The sequence below is a fragment of the Ranitomeya variabilis genome, chromosome 1 (genome assembly GCF_051348905.1).
Source record: "Ranitomeya variabilis isolate aRanVar5 chromosome 1, aRanVar5.hap1, whole genome shotgun sequence".
NCBI classification, from domain to species: domain Eukaryota; kingdom Metazoa; phylum Chordata; class Amphibia; order Anura; family Dendrobatidae; genus Ranitomeya; species Ranitomeya variabilis.
Window position 1 is genome coordinate 428,553,265 of NC_135232.1, and position 21,700 is coordinate 428,574,964.

At 43.5% G+C, this 21,700-nt stretch overlaps 1 protein-coding gene across 1 annotated transcript in view; it reads left to right on the forward strand.

Annotated features, from left to right (window-relative positions):
* Positions 1–21,700, forward strand: part of CAAP1 (caspase activity and apoptosis inhibitor 1) — a 63,067-nt gene that overhangs the window by 23,568 nt on the left and 17,799 nt on the right. The window contains exon 5 of the mRNA XM_077249287.1: positions 10,020–10,090. Coding sequence (XP_077105402.1) covers positions 10,020–10,090 — 71 coding nt within the window. The remainder of the gene's footprint in view (positions 1–10,019; positions 10,091–21,700) is intronic.

Genomic DNA, 21,700 nt, shown 5'->3' on the forward strand with positions numbered 1-21,700 from the left:
GTAGCAGCGACCAGGCCCCTGCTGTGAGATCGCTGGTCGTGTCGGAATGGCCTGCACCTTTTTTTGATCGTTGATGTCCCGCTGACATCGCTGAATCGGTGTGTGTGACACGGATTCAGCGATGTCTTCACTGGTAACCAGGGTAAACATTGGGTTACTAAGCGCAGAGCCGCGATTAGTAACCCGATGTTTACCCTGGTTACCATCGTAAATGTGAAAAAAAAAAAAACACTACATACTCACATTCCGGTGTCCGTCAGGTCCCTTGCCGTCTGCTTCCCGCACTGACTGACTGCCGGCCGTAAAGTGAAAGCACAGCATAGCAGTGACGTCACCGCTCTGCTGTTAGGGCCGGCGCTCAGTCAGTGCAGGAAGCGGACGCCGGGAGACGCGAAGGTGAGTATGTAGTGTTTGTTTTTTTACATTTTACACTGGTAACCAGGGTAGACATCGGGTTACTAAGCGCGGCCCTGCGCTTAGCAACCCGATGTTTACCCTGGTTACCCGGGGACCTCGGCATCGTTGGTCGCTGGAGAGCTGTCTGTGTGACAGCGACCACACAGCGACTAAACAGCGACGCTGCAGCGATCGGCATCGTTGTCTGTATCGCTGCAGCGTCGCTAAGTGTGACGGGGCCTTTAGGCAGAGGAGTATCTGGCATCCATGAGTCAATTGCCCTAAGTGTCTTATTCCTGGAAGTGCACCCGCCTAGATCTGCCGTCCGGTACCCGGCAACAATGTGACATTTTTCCTATTGGTTCATTTTGATCACTGTGATAGGGTCTCTCACAGTGATCAAAATAAAAAAAATAGTAAACCAACACCACCCCACACCCCCCCACCCCTTTGTCACCCCCTTAGTTAGGTAAAAATAATAAAATTTTATTTTTTTCCGTTCTTTGCAGTTAGGGTTGGTTTAGGGTTGCGGCTGGGGTTACGGTTGTTTTGTTGGGGTTACATTGTGGTGTTGCGGTTGGGGTTATGGTTGTATTGGGGTTACAGTTGGGGTTAGGTTTATGGTGGTAGTTAGGGTTGGGATTAGGGTTAGGGGTGTGTTGGGGTTAGGGCTGTGTTAGGGTTGGAGTTAGAATTGGGGGGTTTCCACTGTTTAGGTACATCAGGAGGTCTCCAAATGCGATATGGTCCATTTTCTCCTGATACCCTTGTGAAAATAAAAGTTTGTCTAAAGTACATTTTTTGTGAAAAAAAGTAAAATGTTCATTTTTTCCTTTCACATTGCTTTAGTTGTCATGAAGCACCTGAAGGGTTGTTAAACTTCTTGAATGTGGTTTTGAGCACCTTGAGGGGTGTAGTTTTTAGAATGGTGTCACTTTTGATTATTTTCTGTCATATTGACCCCCCAATCTCACTACAAATGTGAGGTCGTCCCCCCAAAAAATGGTTTTGTAAATTTTGTTGGAAAAATGAGAAATCACTGGTCAACTTTTAACCCATATAAAGTCATAACGAAAAAAAATTGTTTCCAAAATTGTGCTGATGTAAAGTTGACAAGTGGGTAATGTTATTTATTAGCTATTTTGTGTGACATATCTCTCTGATTTAAAGGGAAGGTGCCGCATTTTATTTTTTTGTATTAAAAATAATTGTTTAGATAAACAATTATTTTTAATACAAATTTACATTTTTTAACTTTAACATTTTTATTTATTATTAATTATTTTTTCAGCCACTGGGCCCCGCCATTTTGCTTTGCAGGAGTGTAAGTGTAGGTGAACGACACTTACCGTATTTTTCGGACTATAAGACGCACCCCCAAATTTGGTGGAGAAAAAAATAATTTTTTATGTTAAATGGGGGTCTGTCTTATAATGCCAGTGTCCGTCTTACAAATCATATGTCCCTCATCCTGGTGGTATCTATATAACCCCCATCCTTGTGCTGGCACATGCCCCCCTGTGCTGCTGTCAGGCACATGCCCCCCTGGTCACTATATGCCCCCCTGTACTACTGGCAGACACATGCCCCCCTGGGTCACTATATTCCCCCCTTTGCTGGTGGCAGGCACATGCCCCCCTGGGTCACAATATGCCCCCCTGTGCTGCTGGCAGGCACATGCCCCCCAGTCACAATATGCCCCCCTGTGCAGCTGACAGGTACAGCCCCCCGGTCACTATATGCCCCCCAGTGCTGCTGGCAGGTACAGGCCCTCCCGGTCACTATAATTTGTCTGAGCTGTGTTTCTAATCCTACCCTGTGTGATAATGACTGAGCCGTGTATCTAACCCTCTCCTTTGATGCTGTCAGCTGAGTCATGTATCTAATCCTACCCTGTGTGATACTGTGCTGAGACGTGTATCTAATCCTCTCCTGTGTGATACTGACTGAGCTGTGTATCTAATCCTCTCCTGTGTGATACTGTCTGCTGAGCCATGTATCTAATCCTCTCCTGTGTGATACTGACTGAGCTGTGTATCTAATCCTCTCCTGTGTGATACTGACTGAGCTGTGTATCTAATCCTCTCCTGTGTGATACTGTCTGCTGAGCCATGTATCTAATCCTACCCTGTGTGATACTGACTGAGCTGTGTATCTAATCCTCTCCTGTGTGATACTGTCGTCTGAGCCATGTATCTAATCCTACCCTGTGTGATACTGTGCTGACACGTATATCTAATCCTCTCCTGTGTGATGCTGTCTGCTGAGCCATGTATCTAATCCTATCCTGTGATACTGACTGAGCTGTGTATCTAATCCTCTCCTGTGTGATACTGTCTGATGAGCCATGTATCTAATCCTTTCCTGTGATACTGACTGAGCTGTGTATCTAATCCTCTCCTGTGTGATACTGTCTGCTGAGCCATGCATCTAATCCTACCCTGTGTGATACTGTGCCGAGACGTGTATCTAATCCTCTCCTGTGTGATACTGACTGCTGAGCTGTGTATCTAATCCTCCTATGTGTGATACTGACTGCTGGGTCGTGTATCTAATCCTCTCCTATGCACTCCTCTCCCCCCTGTTAGGTGTGATCTATATGGCAGTATTATGTGAGATCTATAAGGCGTCGTTAAGTGAGAAGTATATGGCAGTATTATGTGAGAAGTATATGGCGGTATTATGTCAGATCTATATGTCTGTATTATGTGAGAACGCTATGGCGTCGATATTTGCGATCTGTATGATGGTATTATGTGAGAACTATAGGACAGTATTATGTGTGATCTATATGGCGGTATTATGTGAGATCTGTATGTCGGTATTATGTGAGAACACTGGTGTCGTTATTTGCAATCTATATGATGGTATTATGTGAGAACTATAGGACAATATTATGTGTGATCTATATGTGTATTATGTGAGAACACTATGGCGTCGTTATTTGCGATCTGTATGATGGTATTATGTGAGAACTATAGGACAGTATTATGTGTGATCTGTATGGCGATATTATGTGTGATCTATATGTCTGTATTATGTGAGAGCACTGGTGTCGTTATTTGCGATCTATATGATGGTATTATGTGAGAACTATAGGACAGTATTATGTGTGATATATATGGCGGTATTATGTGAGAGCACTGGTGTCGTTATTTGCAATCTATATGATGGTATTATGTGAGAACTATAGGACAGTATTATGTGTGATCTATATGGCGGTATTATGTGAGAACACTATGGCAGTATTATCTTTATAAAGGGGACCCATTCTATGGTGGTCCTGGCTGAGCACCTGCACACGGGTCTGGGGTAATAGAGGGGGCAGCATGACCTTCAGTTAGGTGCAGTCAGGGCTGGTGAGGCAGCTGAAGAGAGGGGTCTCATTTTTATCATTACTATTTGGCTACATTTCCTTCCCAGCGTCACCCCGTACTTCGCCTGTCGCCTCGCTTTCACACATCGCCAGGACAGGATGGAGAAGACAGGATCTGAGGAGGAGAATGAGGTCTTTACATGCAAAGTCTGGATCAGAACAGGCCATCAATCCGCAGAAATGTTTCCTGGATTTCTGTGGAGCAGATGGTCCATCCACGTGTATAAAAGACAGCGCTCTATGTACACTCCCTGGCTGCTCCGTGCACCGAACAGGGGGCCCACCCATAGACCAGCACACTGCTCTCCTGAAATACTCTGTGCTGCTGTCACCCTGCTCCCTCCACCACATATCTCCCAGAATCCTTTCTGCCTGCCATCCTCGGTGACTGTCTACTTGTCAGTACAACTCTGCAGTCACCAACAAAATGGCTGCTCACTGGGTTCCTGAATATTATCTGCTCTTATCCCTTAGCAAACACCCAGGAGGAATTTTACCACTAACATGAAGTATAATATGTCACAAAAAAACAGTCTCAGAATCACTGGGATCCGTAGATGCGTCCAAGAGTTAGTACCTCATAAAGTGACAGTGGTCAGAATTGTAAAAATTGGCCCGGTCATTAAGGGGTTAAAGAGGTTCTCCACTACTTTCACACCGATGACCTATCGTTGGGGCAGGTCATCAATGTCTGATTGGCCAGGGTCTGACACCCGGCACTCCTGCAGATCATTGGTTCTAGGCGGCGGTGCCGGAAGTGCTCGCTTACCGAGCTGCTCCGTATACTTATGGCCCCCACTGGGTACTACATCCGCCTCCTATTGATTTGAACAGGAGGCGGATGTGTAATACCCTGCGGCGGCGGCCACTACAAGTAGACAGAGTTCACGAAGTGTGTACTGGCGGCTGCTGCCACCGGTAACAGCTGATTTGCGGGGGTGTTAGACCCTGGCCGATCAGACATTGATGACCTACCCTAACGATAGGTCATCAGTGTAAACGTAGTGGAGAACCGCTTTAAATATCATCTATTTTTCTATACTTATATGCAACAGACCAACAATTTATAGAGATATACTCCAAGTAATCCATACGTAGAACCCTGGAATCCATCCGAAGCACGGAAGGCTCCGCCAGTAGATGGCGCTACAAGCCTTGTTTTTTACTATTCCATGTTTATCCTACAAAGTATAAACTAAATGACTACCGCAAGTTTCAAAGTATGGAATAGTGTATACAAAATGCCTCTCCTGGGACCTAAGGAGCAGGCGGTCATGTTTCCTCTACTCCATCTCCGTTTGTGTGCAACTGATGGCTTCCTGTGCAAGTTATTGCCCATTTTACTGTAATAGAAATGATAGTTCTCATGGAGCAACTAAAAAGTGGTGTGCAGCGTAGAAAGGCCTGGCATGTGTTACAGGCTCACATACTTACAGGAGATCATGTATTGGAAAAAAATGTTTCCTTTACATTTGTGTATTTTTGCATTCGTGTTCTCATTTTAACAACCCCTTTTTTCAACTTTATTTTTGTATTTAGAAAGTACAAGAAAATACAATACAAATAGTATAGGGGGTAAAATATAGCTATAAATCTATGCATAACTACAGTACATTGGGGTTATAGGGAGGATTTTCCATCAATATCCCGATCAAGCATGTGTTTTTCCATATGAAAGACAGAGAGGGAGCGGACCGCGACAGACCACCAGTCAATAGTGTGATTATGAACACTGTTCTGATGAGATCCCGGACAATCTTTGTTGGGGGCTAGATGGTAGACATTCATCCAGTTCCTCCAAATCACACAGTATCTATCAACATCAGCCGGTGAGAGGGCAATCAGATGAGATCCTATTGAGGAGAGAGATCTCCGCAAACCATTCCTCCACAGTGGGTGGAGTAGTGCCGCCTGTATTAGGTAGCCTATTGCCGACCTTTTACACGTGTTTACTTATTGGTGACACTGAGAGGAGGAGGGCTTCTGGTGTATTGGGGGTAAGCAGACCAGTTATTGTCTCAATCAAGGGAACCACCTTTGCCCAAGATGTATGTATTATAGGGCACCCCCACCATATGTGTGACATTGTCAACTCCCCTTCCCCACACCTCCAACATCTGTCTGAGACCACTGGGTTCCATCTATGGAGGTCTGACGTTACCTGGTACCAATAGAGATATTTTTGAAGGAGGTTTCCTGAGCTTTGGACCCTGTTGAGGTTTTATGAATTAGGAAGAAACACTTATCCCATTGTGAGTCAGAGAATGACTTCCCCGGTTCCCTTTCCCATGCAGCGCAAAATGCAGGCCTATTGTCAGTTATTGGGTAATGAGGAGATTATAGATTAGGGAGATGGAGTGTAGGGGGTGACAATGATGGGCACAGGTTCTCAAACTTTGTGAGATCTCTATAAAGATCTGCGTACTTCTTCATAGTTGAATAGAAGTGATGTAACTGACTAAATTCACAATTAACCTTCGGGGAAGCAGATCTTCCCTGTAGCAAGTCATTGAGGGGGAGCAGCAAAGTATTGGAGATGACATGAGAGAAGAATATCAGATGGGATTTGTTTGAACTGAGAAATCTATCTGCAGATAGGCCTGATGGGAAATCCAGATGATCTGAAATCGGGAGCAAAGGGCCCTGGCGGTCGATTAAGGATAAACTTTTTTTTTTATGGGATCTCAAAGCCAGAACAGTGACGTAGGTACTATATGACATGAGGCCAGGAGAGGGAACAGTTGAATTAGTGCACCATGGGAGAGTGGTAAGAGCTTTAGGACAAATGGATTGAGCTAGTTTCACCCATAATTTCTCCTCCAAATGATGGAAGATGTCCAGGACTCTAGTGTACTGCTGCCATGTAATACCTTCTACAATCCGGAAGGCTAAGGCCCCCTTTAGTTTGTGTCTGATCAGGACATATAAGGTTAGACATCCTCCATCATTCAAAATTCTAAGTGGTAAACGCATAGTAGGTATGTGTACAGTGCAGGTATAGGATATACTTCCTATGCTTTTGCCACTTTGAGTATTGAATGATGGAGGATGTATAACCTTATATGTCATACTGTTTTTTACTTTTTATGGTGATAGTATGTCATTGCATCCTGTATTTATGGATATTCTATGTATATTCTTGGACTAATTTTGTCATATTTGCATCAGTTATTTTAGTATACTGGTTTTGTATTCGGGCATAGCACTTAATATCTCCCTATGTTTGCACTGATCATCCTGCTCTAGCTTTTACTTCTATTGTTGTGTGTGATCTCTTGGTACACTATTTATTGTTCAATTAGCTTACATTGAAGCCTGTGGAGTGAGTCATGTGTGACTTCCCAACACAATCCAACAGAACTGGAAACATTTGTAAAGGTACCTTCACACGAAACGACATTATAACGATATCGCTAGCAATCCGTGACGTTGCAGCGTCCTCGCTAGCGATATCGTTTCGTTTGACACGCAGCAGCGATCAGGATCCTGCTGTGATGTCGCTGGTCGCTGAATAAAGTCCAGAACTTTATTTGGTCGTCCGATCGCTGTGTATCGTTGTGTTTGAAAGCAAAAGCAACGATACCAGCGATATTTTACACTGGTAACCAGGGTAAACATCGGGTTACTAAGCGCAGGGCCGCGCTTAGTTACCCGATGTTTACCCTGGTTACTAGCGTAAAATGTAAAAAAAACAAACAGCACATACTCACATTGCGTCCCCTGCAGTCTGCTTCCTCCTCTGACTCAGCGCCGCAAAGTGAAAGTGAAAGCAGCACAGCGGTGACGTCACCGCTCTGCTCTCACTGTACGGCGCTCAGTCAGTCAGGAAGTGGACGCAGGGGGACGTGAATGTAAGTATGTGCTGTTTGTTTTTTTTAGATTTTACGCTGGTAACCAGGGTAAACATCGGGTTACTAAGCGCGGCCCTGCGCTTAGTTACCCGATGTTTACCCTGGTTACCAGGGGACCTCGGCATAGTTGATCGCTGGAGAGCGGTCTGTGTGACAGCTCTCCAGCGACCAAACAGCGACGCTGCAGCGATCGACATAGTTGTCGCTATCGCTGCAGCGTCGCTTCGTGTGAAGGTACCTTAACTCTGTGTCGTAGGAGTTCGTAGGTTGCAATGCGACACTATAGGAAATCATTAGAAGTGATTTAATTGTCTACTTTTTACTTGTATTGTCGATTCTATGACCTCTTGTTACACTATTTTTTTGTAAAAAAATAAAAAAAAAATGTTATATGTACCGTATATACTCGAGTATAAGCCGCCCCCCCCCCCCCCCCCCTAATTTTGCCACAAAAAACTGGGAAAACTTAATGACTCGAGTACAAGCCCAGGGTGGGAAATGCAGCAGCTACCGGTAAATTTCAAAAATAAAAATAGATACCAATAAAAGTAAAATACATTGAGATATCAGTAGGTTAAGTGTTTTTGAATATCCATATTGAATCAGGAGCCCCATATAATGCTCCATAAAGTTCATGATGGGCCCCATAAGATGCTCCATATTAAAATATGCCCCATATAATGCTGCACAAAGGTTAATAATGGCCCCATAAGATGCTCCATAGAGACATTTGCCCAATATAATGCTGCACAAATGCTGATTATGGCCCCATAAAATGCTCCATAGAGATATTTGCCCCATATAATGCAGCACAAATGCTGATTATGGCCCCATAAAATGCTCCAGAGATTTTTGCCCCATATAGTGCTTCACAAATGCTGATTATGGTCCCATAAGATGCTCCATAAAGATATTTGCCCCATATAGTGCTGCACAAACATTGATTATGGCCCCATAAGATGCTCCGTAAAGATATTTGCCCCATATAGTGCTGCACAAACATTGATTATGGCCCCATAAGATGCTCCATAAAGATATTTGCCCCATATAGTGCTGCACAAACATTGAACATGGCCCCTTAAGATGCTCCATAGAGATATTTGCCCCATATGCTGTTGCTGCGATTTAAAAAAAAATAAATAAAAATGACATACTCACCTCTCGTCGCTCAGGCCCCGGGCACTTGCAATACTCACCGGTCCTCGTTCCGGCGCCGCTGTATCTTCCGAATCCTCCACTGACGCTCAGGCAGAGGTAGCGCACTGACCACATCATCGCGCCCTCTGACCTGAGTGTCACTGCAGAGGACGCGATGACGGAGCGGCGCCCAGAACGAGGAAAGGTGAATATCGCGCAATGCTCCCCCTCCCCATTATACTCACCTGCTCCTGGTGCGGTCCCTGCATCTCCGGGTGCCGGCAGCTTCTTCTTGTGTTAAGTGGTCACGTGGCACCGCTCATTACAGTAATGAATATGCGACTCCACCCCTATGGGAGTGGAGTCTGGTCCATATTCATTACTGTAACGAGCGGTAACAGTTACCGCTCAACGCTGGAAGAAGCTGTCAGCGCCCGGAGATGCAGGGACCGCACCAGGAGCAGGTGAGTATGTCACAGCCGCTGCTCCCCCGCCGACCCCCCCTGGGACAATGACTGAAGTATAAGCCGAGATGGGCACTTTCAGCCTAAAAAAATGGGCTGAAAATCTCGGCTTATACTTGAGTATATACGGTAATAATAAAGTATTCTGTATTTTTTTTAAAATTATTTTATTTTTTTTGGTGAGGCTTGATGACTCCGTTTTCTCTCTTTTATTCAATTATCTGCAGAGGAGTACATCACTATTATTACCATTATGACATTCTGTTGGGGAATATTATAACAGTAGGCCATGTTCCCTGCCCAATCTACAATATATTCATGCTTTGTCTTCTTTCTGTCAGTTTTAATGCAAGTTAAATGTGACTCACTTGCCATAGGCTTCAATGCAAGTCACATGCAACTTGTCTGCAATTTAAACATTTATACTCCAAAATCATAGCTCTAAAAAAAGGTGCTTTGTGACTTGTCCGAGAATTGCTGTTGTGCGACACGTTGCCTCATAGGCCTGACCATATTAACATCTGCTTGAAGGAAAAGTGGAGCAGTTGCAAATGGCAAACACTTTATTTTTTGAATGTTGCTACCTGATTGCTATGGACAACTGTTCCGCTTTTGAGTTCATAATCAGAATGCAGTTATGTTAGAAAAATGATTGCCTCAAATGATGCCATTAGTCACAATTACCCCGATGCTGTATTTTAATATGAATCAGCATTTTATTTGTACATCTTTTTTTGCCGCTATTTTATTTTATTTTATTTTTTTTGGTGTATTAATAATTTGCTTCACTTACAGAAATGATAATGTAGAAGCATCTTCTTCTTTGAGAGTTAATTCAGGATTTGAAGAAGCAGATGCAAAAACGGGTAGGTAAAGCTAATTTATTGACTGATAATGCAAACAGTGGTGGCAGCAGATTAAAGGGAATCTGTCAGTAGGATCGTCCCTCCTAAGCCGTCTATATGGGCATATAGGTCGTAGGAAGCTGAATACAGTGATACCTTATATCTGTGATCTGATGTCTTATTCCAGAGAAATCCACATGTTTTCTTTTTTGCATGTAAATGAGCTTTCCAGGCTATGGGCCGTGCACTGAGCTGAGTGAGAATCTGCCTCTAGAGATTCTTTTATATTAAAGGGGGAGTTACCAGCTTGAAACCTGTAACACAGTAGGACTGAACTTTGTCCCTTTACAAACACATTTTTCCAGCTGTCTGAGCCCTGCTGAATTGTAACTATATTGCATCCCTCTCTGCCTGTGAGATGGATGGTGAAACTGAGAGGAACCTGCAGATGTGTCAGTTCTAGTCACACACAGCTCTGCAGTGAGAGCAGAGAGCGGGCGTTACATATCTCACACTGGTAACTCCGCCTTTATGTAAAATAAGCTCTGGAGGCAGATTCTCTCATAGATCGATGTACGGCCCATAGTCCTAAACTCATTTACATGTAAGAAAAATGTGGATTTCTCTGGATTAAGACATCAGATATCAAGGTATCCTTTTATTCAGCTTTTATGACCTACATGCTCATAGACGGCTAAGGAGGGACGATCCTACTGACTTATATTCCACTGTCAATTGGTTTAACATAGGACTATGAAAGTATAAAGGTGGCTTCTGAGCTTTAAACTGTAACTCTGTTTATTAAGAATGCTGGAACTCCCACCTAAAGTTGAAGACTGACGTCTTGAGGCTAGATTGGGTGTGTATTCTTACTTATCAACTGCAGAGATCCTATTTTGGAGAGAATGGTGCTGTAAAAAACAATGTGGCTGTGAAGGTGTTAAAAGTCCAGAATGAATATGGAAAGTTTAGCAGTGGCATATGATGTATTCTCTAAACCTTTATTATCTCATTAATCTTATTTTGTCTTGGTTCCCTCATATTATACTGCTTCTTCATTCTGCAGTGTATTTACTCCATTCCGGTTTCTTCTCAATCCCGTGTCTCTGTCATTAATCATGTTATCGCCATTGTCATATTACTGTGAATAGCCTGACTTTATAAACCTTTCTAGTGGGAAGAAATAATTATCTACTCCATTCATTCACTTTTGTTTCCTGCACAGGAATATGTTATAGAATAGCTTAACAAGCGATTTCTTCATGTAATGGAAAAAGCTCCTTATTAGTCAGGTAACTTAGAGAGTTCTAACTTATCACCTTATCACCCATCCATAGGTTAGTTGCTAAGTGTCTCATTGCTGGGTGTCCGATTATGACATTTTTCCTGAAATTCCTTTAAAGGGAACCTGTCACCAGGTTTTCCTCATATAAAGTACTGCCAGCACCTAAAAGCCTCTGTTACAGCATACTTGCAATTCCGTCCTCCTTTCCTTTTTCGTGTGGATGATGCGTCCTACGTCATCACAAACAAAGCTGCACTCTGTAGTTCTAAAGAATGTAAATACAGTATATGAATAGCATTACTGCTCTAGATAATACAAAAAATGGAGATCCTTAGCACATAATTTGGCCAATTCATCCATGCCCAATGACAAGGCGATCTCCAGTTTTGCTAGGAACCTATATAGTGTGAATACCTCTCTAATGCTTAAGCCTAAGTTTATGGGTAGGTAAGATCCTGCTGCAATTAAAACCGGCACAGGCTGGAGGGTGGAGTGCTCGGTCAGAGAGCTAATATACAGTTATATGAAAAAGTTTGGGCACCCCTATTAATCTTAAGCTTAATGTTTTATAAAAATTGTTTTTTTTGCAACAGCCATTTCAGTTTCATATATCTAATAACTGTTGGACACAGTAATGTTTCTGCCTTTTTAATGAGGTTTATTGTACTAACAGAAAATGTGCAATCTGCATTCAAACAAAATTTGACAGGTGCATAAGTATGGGCACCTCACCAGAAAAGTGACATTAATATTTAGTAGATCCTCCTTTTGCAAAAATAACAGCCTCTAGTCACTTCCTGTAGCTTTTAATGAGTTCCTGGATGAAGGTATTTTTGACCATTCCTCTTTACAAAACAATTCCAGTTCAGTTAAGTTTGATGGTCGCCGAGCATGGACAGCCCTCTTCAAATGATCCCACAGATGTTCAATGATATTCAGGTCTGGGGTCTGGGATGGCCATTCCAGAACAGTGTAATTGTTCCTCTGTATGAATGCCTGAGTAGATTTGGAGCGGTGTTTTGGATCATTGTCTTGCTGAAAGATCCATCCCCTGCATAACTTCAACTTTGTCACTGATTCATGAACATTATTGTCAAGAATCTGCTGATACTGAGAGGAATCCATGCGTCCCTCAACTTTAACAAGATCCCCGGTGCCGGCATTGGCCACACAGCCCCAAAGCATGATGGAACCTCCACCAAATTTTACTGTGGGTAGCAAGTGTTTTCCTTGGAATGCTGTGTTTTTTTCCCGCCATGCATAACACCGTTTTGTATGACCAAACAACTCAATCTTGGTTTCATCAGACAGGACCTTCTTCCAAAAAGAAATTGGCTTCTCCAAATGTGCTTTTGCATACCTCAGCCGACTCTGTTTGTGGCGTGCTTGCAGAAACTGCTTCTTTCTCATCACTCTCCCATACAGCTTCTCCTTGTGCAAAGTGCGTTGTATAGTTGACCGATGCACAGTGACTAGTGTTGAGCATTCCGATACTGCAAGTATCGGGTATCGGCCGATATTTGCTGTATCGGAATTTCCGATACCGAGATCCGATACTTTTGTGGTATCGGGTATCGCAACAACATTAATGTAATAATGTGTAAAAGAGAGAATTAAAATAAAAAATATTGCTATACTCACCTCTCCGACGCAGCCTGGACCTCAGCGAGGGAACCGGCAGCGTTGTTTGTTTAAATTTCGCGCTTTTACTTGGTTACGTGAAGTCCCGGCTTGTGATTGGTCAGGGCGGCCATGTTGCCGGGACGCGGACCAATCACAGCAAGCCGTGACGTAATTTCGTCACGGCTTGCTGTGATTGGTCCGCGTCCCGGCAACATGGCCGCCCTGACCAATCACAAGCCGGGACTTCACGTAACCAAGTAAAAGCGCGAATTTTAAACAAACAACGCTGCCGGTTCCCTCGGTGAGGTCCAGGCTGTGTCGGACAGGTGAGTATAGCAATATTTTTTATTTTAATTCTTTATTTTACACATTTATATGGATCCCAGGGTCTGAAGGAGAGTTTCCTCTCCTTCAGACCCTGGGAACCATCAGGAATACCGTCCGATACTTGAGTCCCATTGACTTGTATTGGTATCGGGTATCGGATTGGATCCGATACTTTGCCGGTATCGGCCGATACTTTCCGATACCGATACTTTCAAGTATCGGACGGTATCGCTCAACACTAACAGTGACACCATCTGCAGCAAGTTGATGCTGCAGCTCTCTGGAGGTGGTCTGGGGATTGTCCTTGACTGATCTCACCATTCTTCTTCTCTGCCTTTCTGATGTTTTTCTTTGCCTGCCACTTCTGGCCTTAACAAGAACTGTACCTGTGTTCTTCCATTTCCTTACTATGTTCCTCACAGTGGAAATTGACAGGTTAAATCTCTGAGACAGCTTTTTGTATCCTTCCCCTGAACAACTATGTTGAATAATCTTTGTTTTCAGATCATTTGACAGTTATTTTGAGGAGCCCATGATGCCACTCTTCAGAGGAGATTAAAACAGGAGAACAACTTACAAGTGGCCACTTTAAGTAGCTTTTCTCATGATTGCATACACTTGGCTATGAAGTTCAAAGCTCAATGAGGTTACAAAACCAAAAAAAGTGCTTTAGTAAGTCAGTAAAAAGTAGGTAGGAGTATTTAAAACAAGAAAATAAGGGTGCCCATACTTATGCACCTGTCAAATTTTGTTTGAATGCAGATTGCACATTTTCTGTTAGTACAATAAACTTCATTTCAAGGCAGAAACATTACTGTGTCCAACAGTTATTAGATATATGAAACTGAAATAGCTGTTGCAAAAAAAACAATTTTTATAAAACATTAAGCTTAAGATTAATAGGGGTGCCCAAACTTTTTCATATAACTGTACATATAGAAAAAGACTGACTGGCACTACCAAATCAGAAAACTGGAGTGTACATATGCGAACTAAGAGTAGACCTCTCTATGTAACAAACAAAGTTGCACTCTGTAGTGCTAAAGCATGTAAATATGAAATATATGAAAAATGAATATCATTACTGCTCTAGATACTAAAAAAAAATGGAGATAATTGGCACATAATTTGGCCAGTTCATGCATGCCCAGCAGCCAATGACAAGGCATGCCCAGCAGCCACTGACAAGGCAATCTCCTGTTTTGCTGAGAACCTATTTAGTGTGAAAGCTTCTCTAAGACTGAAACCTAAATTTATGGTTAGTTAGGATCCTGCTGCAATTAAAACTGCCACAGGCTGGAGGGTGGAAGTACCAGTCAGTCTTTTGTTATTTGTATATTAGCTCTCTGACCTAGCACTCCATCCACCAGCCTGTGTCAGTTTTAATTGCAGCAGGATCCTATCTACCCATAACTTTTGGCTTTAGCCTTAGAGAGGTTTTCACACTAGACACGTTCTGTATTTTTCGGACTATAAGACACACTTTTTTCCCAAAAAATTTTGGTAGAAAATGGAGATGCATCTTATAGTCGGAATATACTTAATAATACTGTGGTGGCAGAAGGAGTCTGGCGATTCTGCGGCTGTCCCGGTCCGCCGAACACTCCCTTTCCAGGCTGGTGCGGCAGATTCGGCTGTGGTGCGGAGGGCTCCGCCAGCATTTTGTGAAATCCCAGAGGCCCCCGCACATCCATTGTTGCGATGCAGTGGCCTCCAAGCCACCGGGAGTGGTGCATGCTCAGATTGAGATCTCGGCAACGAGATCTCGTCACAAGATCTCGTCTCCCAGGATCTCAGGGCGAGATCTCTTTGCCGAGATCTCAATCTGCTCCAATGCTGTGGCCTCCGGGAAAATGGCCACCGGGGACGGCGTATGCTCAGATGGAGATCTCGTCCCGACCAGCTGAGTGAAAATTCATCCAGAGACTCCATTTTGGCCACGCTCCCAGTAATCAATGGGGCGGCTACCTTCTTATCGGATGCATCATCTGACTCAGCCAGACTGGCCGCAAGGTCTGCCGCATTATCTAATGCAGGCCAGTGAGCAGTCTAGTTAAAAGGTTGCCCAGGGGACGTACAGGCAAAAGGGAAACTGTTCTCTCCCTTGTGAAGGTCAACACTTATTTGGTTCAGCTTTGGATTACATCTTGGCAAAAGCTGCTGATAAGAAGAAAAGGTTCCCAGAACCTTTCTTCTCATCCTTCAGGCAGTCCTTTCGGAGGAAGAAATACAGCCGAAATAGACCATCCACAGAACGCAGTAGATCGGAGGATCAACAAAGGAAGGGCAAGAGGTTCCTATTCGGTAATTCTTCCCAAGGTGGTAGAAAGCCCTCCAAATGACTCCCTACCCCAGGTGGGAGAAAGGCTCTCCCTCTTCCTTCCAGCCTGGGAGAAAATATCATCCAGCCCTTGGATTCTCAACCTGGTAAGGGCAGGGTTGAAGCTGGAGTTCGAGAGACATCCACCAAACAGATTCATCATAACAGGCCGTCCAGCTCGGAGCAAGTAGCACTGGAATCAGAGGTACTAAGCCTCTTAGAAAAAAATGTTCTGCAGGATTTTGCAGCAGGAGAAGAAGGGAAAGGCTTCTATTCTCCCCTGTTCCTAATAAAGAAGCCGGACAACTCATACAGAACGATTTTCAACCTGAAGGGCCTGAACAAGTTCCTGAAGATTCCAAAATTCAAGATGGCGTCAATAAAATCAGGGATACAACTGCTCTTTCCTGGTTGCTATATGGCCGTCCTGTACCTGAAGGACGCGTATTACCATGTGCCAATACACGTAGCATTCCGAAAGTATCTGAGTAGTAGTGCCAGTAGGGGGCGCCACAAGGCACTTCCAGTACAGGGCCCTCCCCTTTTGGCCTGGTGGTAGCCCCGCATGTGTTTGCAAAGTTAATAGAAGAGGTTACGGCCCACCCCAGAGAAAGGAACAGACTGGTCATTCCATACCCGGATGACTTTCTGATAGTGGATCGTTCTTTCACTCATTGCCACAGTCAAGTGAGAGACACAGCCACCGTCTTAGAGAGCTTATGGTGGTGTTTAAACCTAGAGAAATCAAGGTTAGACCCACAAAGGACACTAATCTTTCTAGGACTCTTACTCGACTCGTGACAGCAGAAGAGTCGTCTACCGGATCAAAAATGGAAAAATTGCTCAGTCTCCTCTCCAGGTCAATACAAGATTGGGTGATGTCCCTCAGGAACGGTATGTCCCTCCTGGGGTCCCTGACCTCATGTATCTTGGCAGTGAAATGGGCCCAAGCTCACTAACGAGCAGTGGCACGTGTTGGAAAGTCAACTTTCCTTGCAGGGGTATCAGGATGGTACACTGACACTGACTCGGGAGGAAATACATTTGCTCCTCTGGTGGTTGGAGATAGAGTCCCTTCGGGAGGGGGTCCCGTGCTTTCTTCACGTCACCAGGGTAGTCACACAGATGCCAGCCCCAGGGATTGAGGAGCACATCTGGACAACCATCTGGTTCAGGGAACTTGGTCAGCGGTAGAAAAAGAAGGCTCCTCAAACATGTGGGAGCTCTTGGCGGTAGAGAATGCATTGCAGAGTCACCTACCTTTCCTACAAGACCATCATATAAAAATATTTTCGGCCAATCAGGTCACGGTCGCATGTCTAAATCATCAGGGGCGTACACCGTCCTGTTCCCTAATGCAGATTACCAAACGAGTTTTCAGCCTTGCGGAGGAGAACATCCTTTTGCTATCTGCTCTTCACATCAGAGGAAAGTTCAACATAACAGCAGATTTTTTGAGCTGCACTTCTACAGGCCAATGGTCCCTCAACACATCAATATTCAGGCGGTTAGTGGCCAGGTGGGGGTGGCCGGAGATAGACCTTTTCACTTCTCAGCAGAACAGCAAATTGGAGAGGTTCTGCTCCCTGGATGCAAAAGAATCATCAGGCGGTGGGCGCCTTTCGGATCAGATGAAATTTCACCTTGGCCTATGCCTTCCCTCCAATTTGTCTAATACCAGCAGTTCTCAGGAAGATCAGGCAGGACAAGGCAAGAGTAGTGCTCATTGCCCCCTTTTGGCCCAAGAGGCCGTGGTTCTTTTGGCTGAGGAACAGGTCAGTCACGGAACCATGGGCCCTTCTAGCTCGGGAGCCTGTATTCCATCATCAGGTAACTGGGCTGCACTTGAACAGCCTGGAACTTGAGAGGTCAGTGCTAGATGGTAAGGCCATGGTCACACTATCAGTATTTGGTCAGTATTTTACATCAGTATTTGTCAGCCAAAACCAGGAGAGGAATAATCAAAGGAAAAATATAATAGAAACACGTCACCACTTCTGCATTTATCACCCACTCCGGGTTTTGGCTTACAAATACTGATGTGAAATACTGACCAAATACTGATAGTGTGACCGTAGCCTAAGGGATTTTCTCCCAACCTAGTCTCTACCTTGCTTACTAGTAGGAAGCCAGTCACTACAAAAATTTACGGTATGACTTGGAAATAATTCTTGTCATCTACAGGGTGTACTCTGGAAGAGAAAGTTCCCCTAGGAGAGATCCTGGAGTTCCTTCAGAGAGGACAGGAACAGGTCTGGCGGTTAGTATCTTAAAAGTCCAGGTGTCGGCCTTAGGGGCTCTGTATAATTACAACCTCATCGGTAATCAGTGTGCGGTCAAGTTTATTAATGCATGTGCTAGATCCAGACCAGTCCCCGTGGCCAGGGTCCCACCGTGGGACTTGAACTTGGTTTTGAATGTTTTGACAGAACCCCCCCTTTGAGCCTTTAACTAAAGGGTATACCAAAATATATTGAACAACGTAGTATACATCAAAGTATAAAACAAAAATAATACCCCTAAGATGTAACTCTTAATATTCTTAGGTAAAACTACCCTTAAATTAGGGTCAAGAGACAAATAACGGTCTTAACAATACAATCTTAGCAATACTAAAAGGATACAAGTAAATCTGGGGAGGGTGTGATCTTTCCCTTACTCACCCTACCTTACGCGGAGGTTGGCACCCTAAGTTCGACATGGCGCCCTCACACAATGACGGCTCTCCCTTGAGACCCTAAGGGGAACTAACAAAGAAACACCATCACCAACACCAATATTATCTAAAGTGCTAATGTGCTTGAAAGTGCTTAGTCAAAAACCTGCATAAGTAGTTCTCTTATGGTTGATATAACAAATTAAATCAGGGTTAGTTTCTTTGCAGGCCCTGATAATTCATAACTAAAGTGCATTAGTAAGCAATATCATAAGCAAAGAAAAAATATGTATATTTCTCAGACTTTAAAGCGATATAGGGTTAATACCATACTGTCATGGGTTAACACCCTATCAAATAACGCATGTAAAATAGACCAAAATTGTTATAAGATTTATCTCTTTGGATTAACCAAAATAGCATGTCCATAAGCTCAATAGCATGATTATGCTCAAATAGTAATTACACCCCTCAGTTATATATCAAAATAATGCAGGAACTTAATCAATCTATAAATTGACAGTGATGAGAAGGATAATGTTAGAGGATGTACTCATCCGATTGTTTGCCCATCCTGACGCATTTCCCCAGGATAGTAAGCCTGGGTTCATCAGGGGAAAGAAAGAGGGCTTCTCCCAGCAAGAGGAAGCTACAGTGAGCCGCATCTCGTCATGACCGCTCACAATAAAGGGTTACATGTGTCTCACTGTGTTCCCGTTTAAATATTCATTGCCACCATGGAGAGCGTGCACCCGGGCCAGGAAGTGACGTATCATTGGTCCCATAACGTCACTGGACTTCCGGTGAATGAGACGCACATGCGTTCCATCAGAGAAATGAAGTGGAACGCTATGCGCTCCACCACGTGCAGCCACAGTGGGTGACATAAATCGGAAGTAGCTTATAGCCTTAGCGTCAAAGTCCCTCTTGCATAAAAATAAGTGGAACGCTAGTGCGCTTCAACTGGAAATAACCTGTCTGAATGCCTAGAGAAAAATTAAAGGCAGCATTCAGAATATTTGGCTGCCACAAAGGAGACAATTAAACGGCAACACCCAAAAAACTCTGTGTGGTATATATTCCACCACAAATTGCGCTATAATTACCCATTAATTTATTTAAATGGGCACTATATTAAGTAATTATGCTGGGTAACACAGGCAAAACGGTGACACAGTATCAACCCTCCTATGCGAAGGTATATTTACTATCAATAGATAATACATTTTATCAACCACCTTTGGGTCAGTAGGGTTAACTCTGAAAGAACCATAATGATATAGTTCCACTTTTAAGTGGAAACTGCTCTGTGGTCTTATGAAAGACCTATACAATACACCAGTAGTTTCTTATCATTTTAGACCTTAATGTGAATACAGATATGCATCAGATGAAACTCGTGAAATTGAGCTGCTCATTTAAGCCAAGAGGGGACATGAATTCCAACAAGAAGATCCACCTAGTTTCACGTTGGAGTATTCTTCTGTCCCAGTCGCCAAGCCTGGCAGATTGGGGGACAGTCTCTATAACCTGGAAGGAGAACACCATTCCTACTGTAAAGCACGGAGGTGGATCACTGATGTTTTGGGGATGTGTCAGCTACAAAGGCACAGGAAACTTGCTCAAAGATGAAGGAAAGATGAATGCAGCACATTATCAGAAAATACTGGAGGCAAATTTGCACTCATCAGCCCGAAAGCTGCGCATGGGACATACTTGGACATTCCAACATGACAACAATCCAAAACACAAGGCCAAGTCGACCTGTCATTGGCTACAGCAGGGCAAAGTGAAGGTTCTGGAGTGGCCATCTTAGTCTCCTGACCTCTATATCATTAAACTACCCTGGGGAGATCTCAAGCACTCAGTTCATGCTAGATAGCCCAGGAATTTACAGGAACTTGAGGCTTCTTAAGAAATAGGGTATGTGAACATTTGATCAGGGTCATTTGGATGTTTTGGGTTGTCATTATGATTTAAAAAGAGAAAACACAGTAGTTTTACAATAAATGGCTTCACCCAACCACTAACCATGAGTGAAGAAAAAGTTTGGTGTTTACCATTCATATTCTCTGAAAAAAGGCCAAGAAAGCAAAAATTCTGCCAGGGTATGTAAAGTTTTGAGCACAATTGTATATGGTTTCCTTTAATTTCCTTACATAGCATCGTACAATGACTTTACCAGCACATTCTGACATCACAGTAACCTGTAACCTCCTTACTCCCACAACCCAGACATGAACAGATATATTTCAAAGAAAATTCTCAGGCAATTGTTAATTTGCCTTTGTAACTAGATAGATTAAGGAGAATGTCTCCTTTTTGAAGGGTTAATTTTGCACAGGTAAGATAAAATCCCATTTATCTATTCCAGGCCTCTATTGGTATTATATGTATGAATGCTCTTGGATGTCTGGAAGCTTCTTACTAATCAGAAAGGGTCATCATGTCTGAATAAATGGCGTTTTATGCAAATAATCCCAGATTGGTATAATGTTTTACTATTCAGAATTAAAAGGAGAATGTTAAATATATGGGAGGGTGGTCACCAACCAGCGCAGCCTCTTATTAGCAGCCAGGCGGTGGCACACTGATGCTGCTTAGATGCTGATTTTGTCAGGATTATTAAAGTTCTCCTGATTTATGAGCTAATAATTATATGTTACTAGAGCTTAATATTATAATGTTTGAATGTTTGCTTTGATAATATAGATAAGCTGACAAAGGGGTGGAATAATTATTCAAATGAATGATGTGAATAATCGGGATGTTCATCTCTAGCATGTAAATCGCTTGCCATCAGACTTGTCTGCTTGATGTATTACACCACATTTGATTAAGACCTATGACGTTCCACAACTTTATACTGCTGCTAAAAAACTTTGTACTGTCACTCACCTCGGCCATTGTAGCTTGTGTATGTTTCACAGAAAACAAAAAGAAACCTTATCTCTAAGGCTGTGTGCACACGTTCAGGAATTTTCTTGTTTTTTCGCTATAAAAATGCGATAAAAGCGCAAAAAAAGCATACATTAAGCATCCTATTTATTAGAATTCAATCCGCATTTTTTGTGCACATGCTGGATTTTTTTTCCGAGGCGGAATCACATTCCGGAAAAAACGCAGCATGTTCATTCTTTGTGCGGAATCGCAGGGATTCCGCACACATAGGAATGCATTGATCCGCTTACTTTCTGCATGTGGCTATGCCCACCCAGTAAGCGGATCATGTGCGGTTGGTACCCAGGGTGGAGGAGAGGAGACTCTCTCCTCCAGGCCCTGGGAACCATATACCGTAATTGTAAAAAAAAAAAAAAAAAAAGAATAATAAATTGTGATATTCTCACCTTCCGGCGTCCCTCGCAGCGTTCCCACACCTCACGATGCTCCCGTTCCCAATAATGCATTGTGAGAATGACC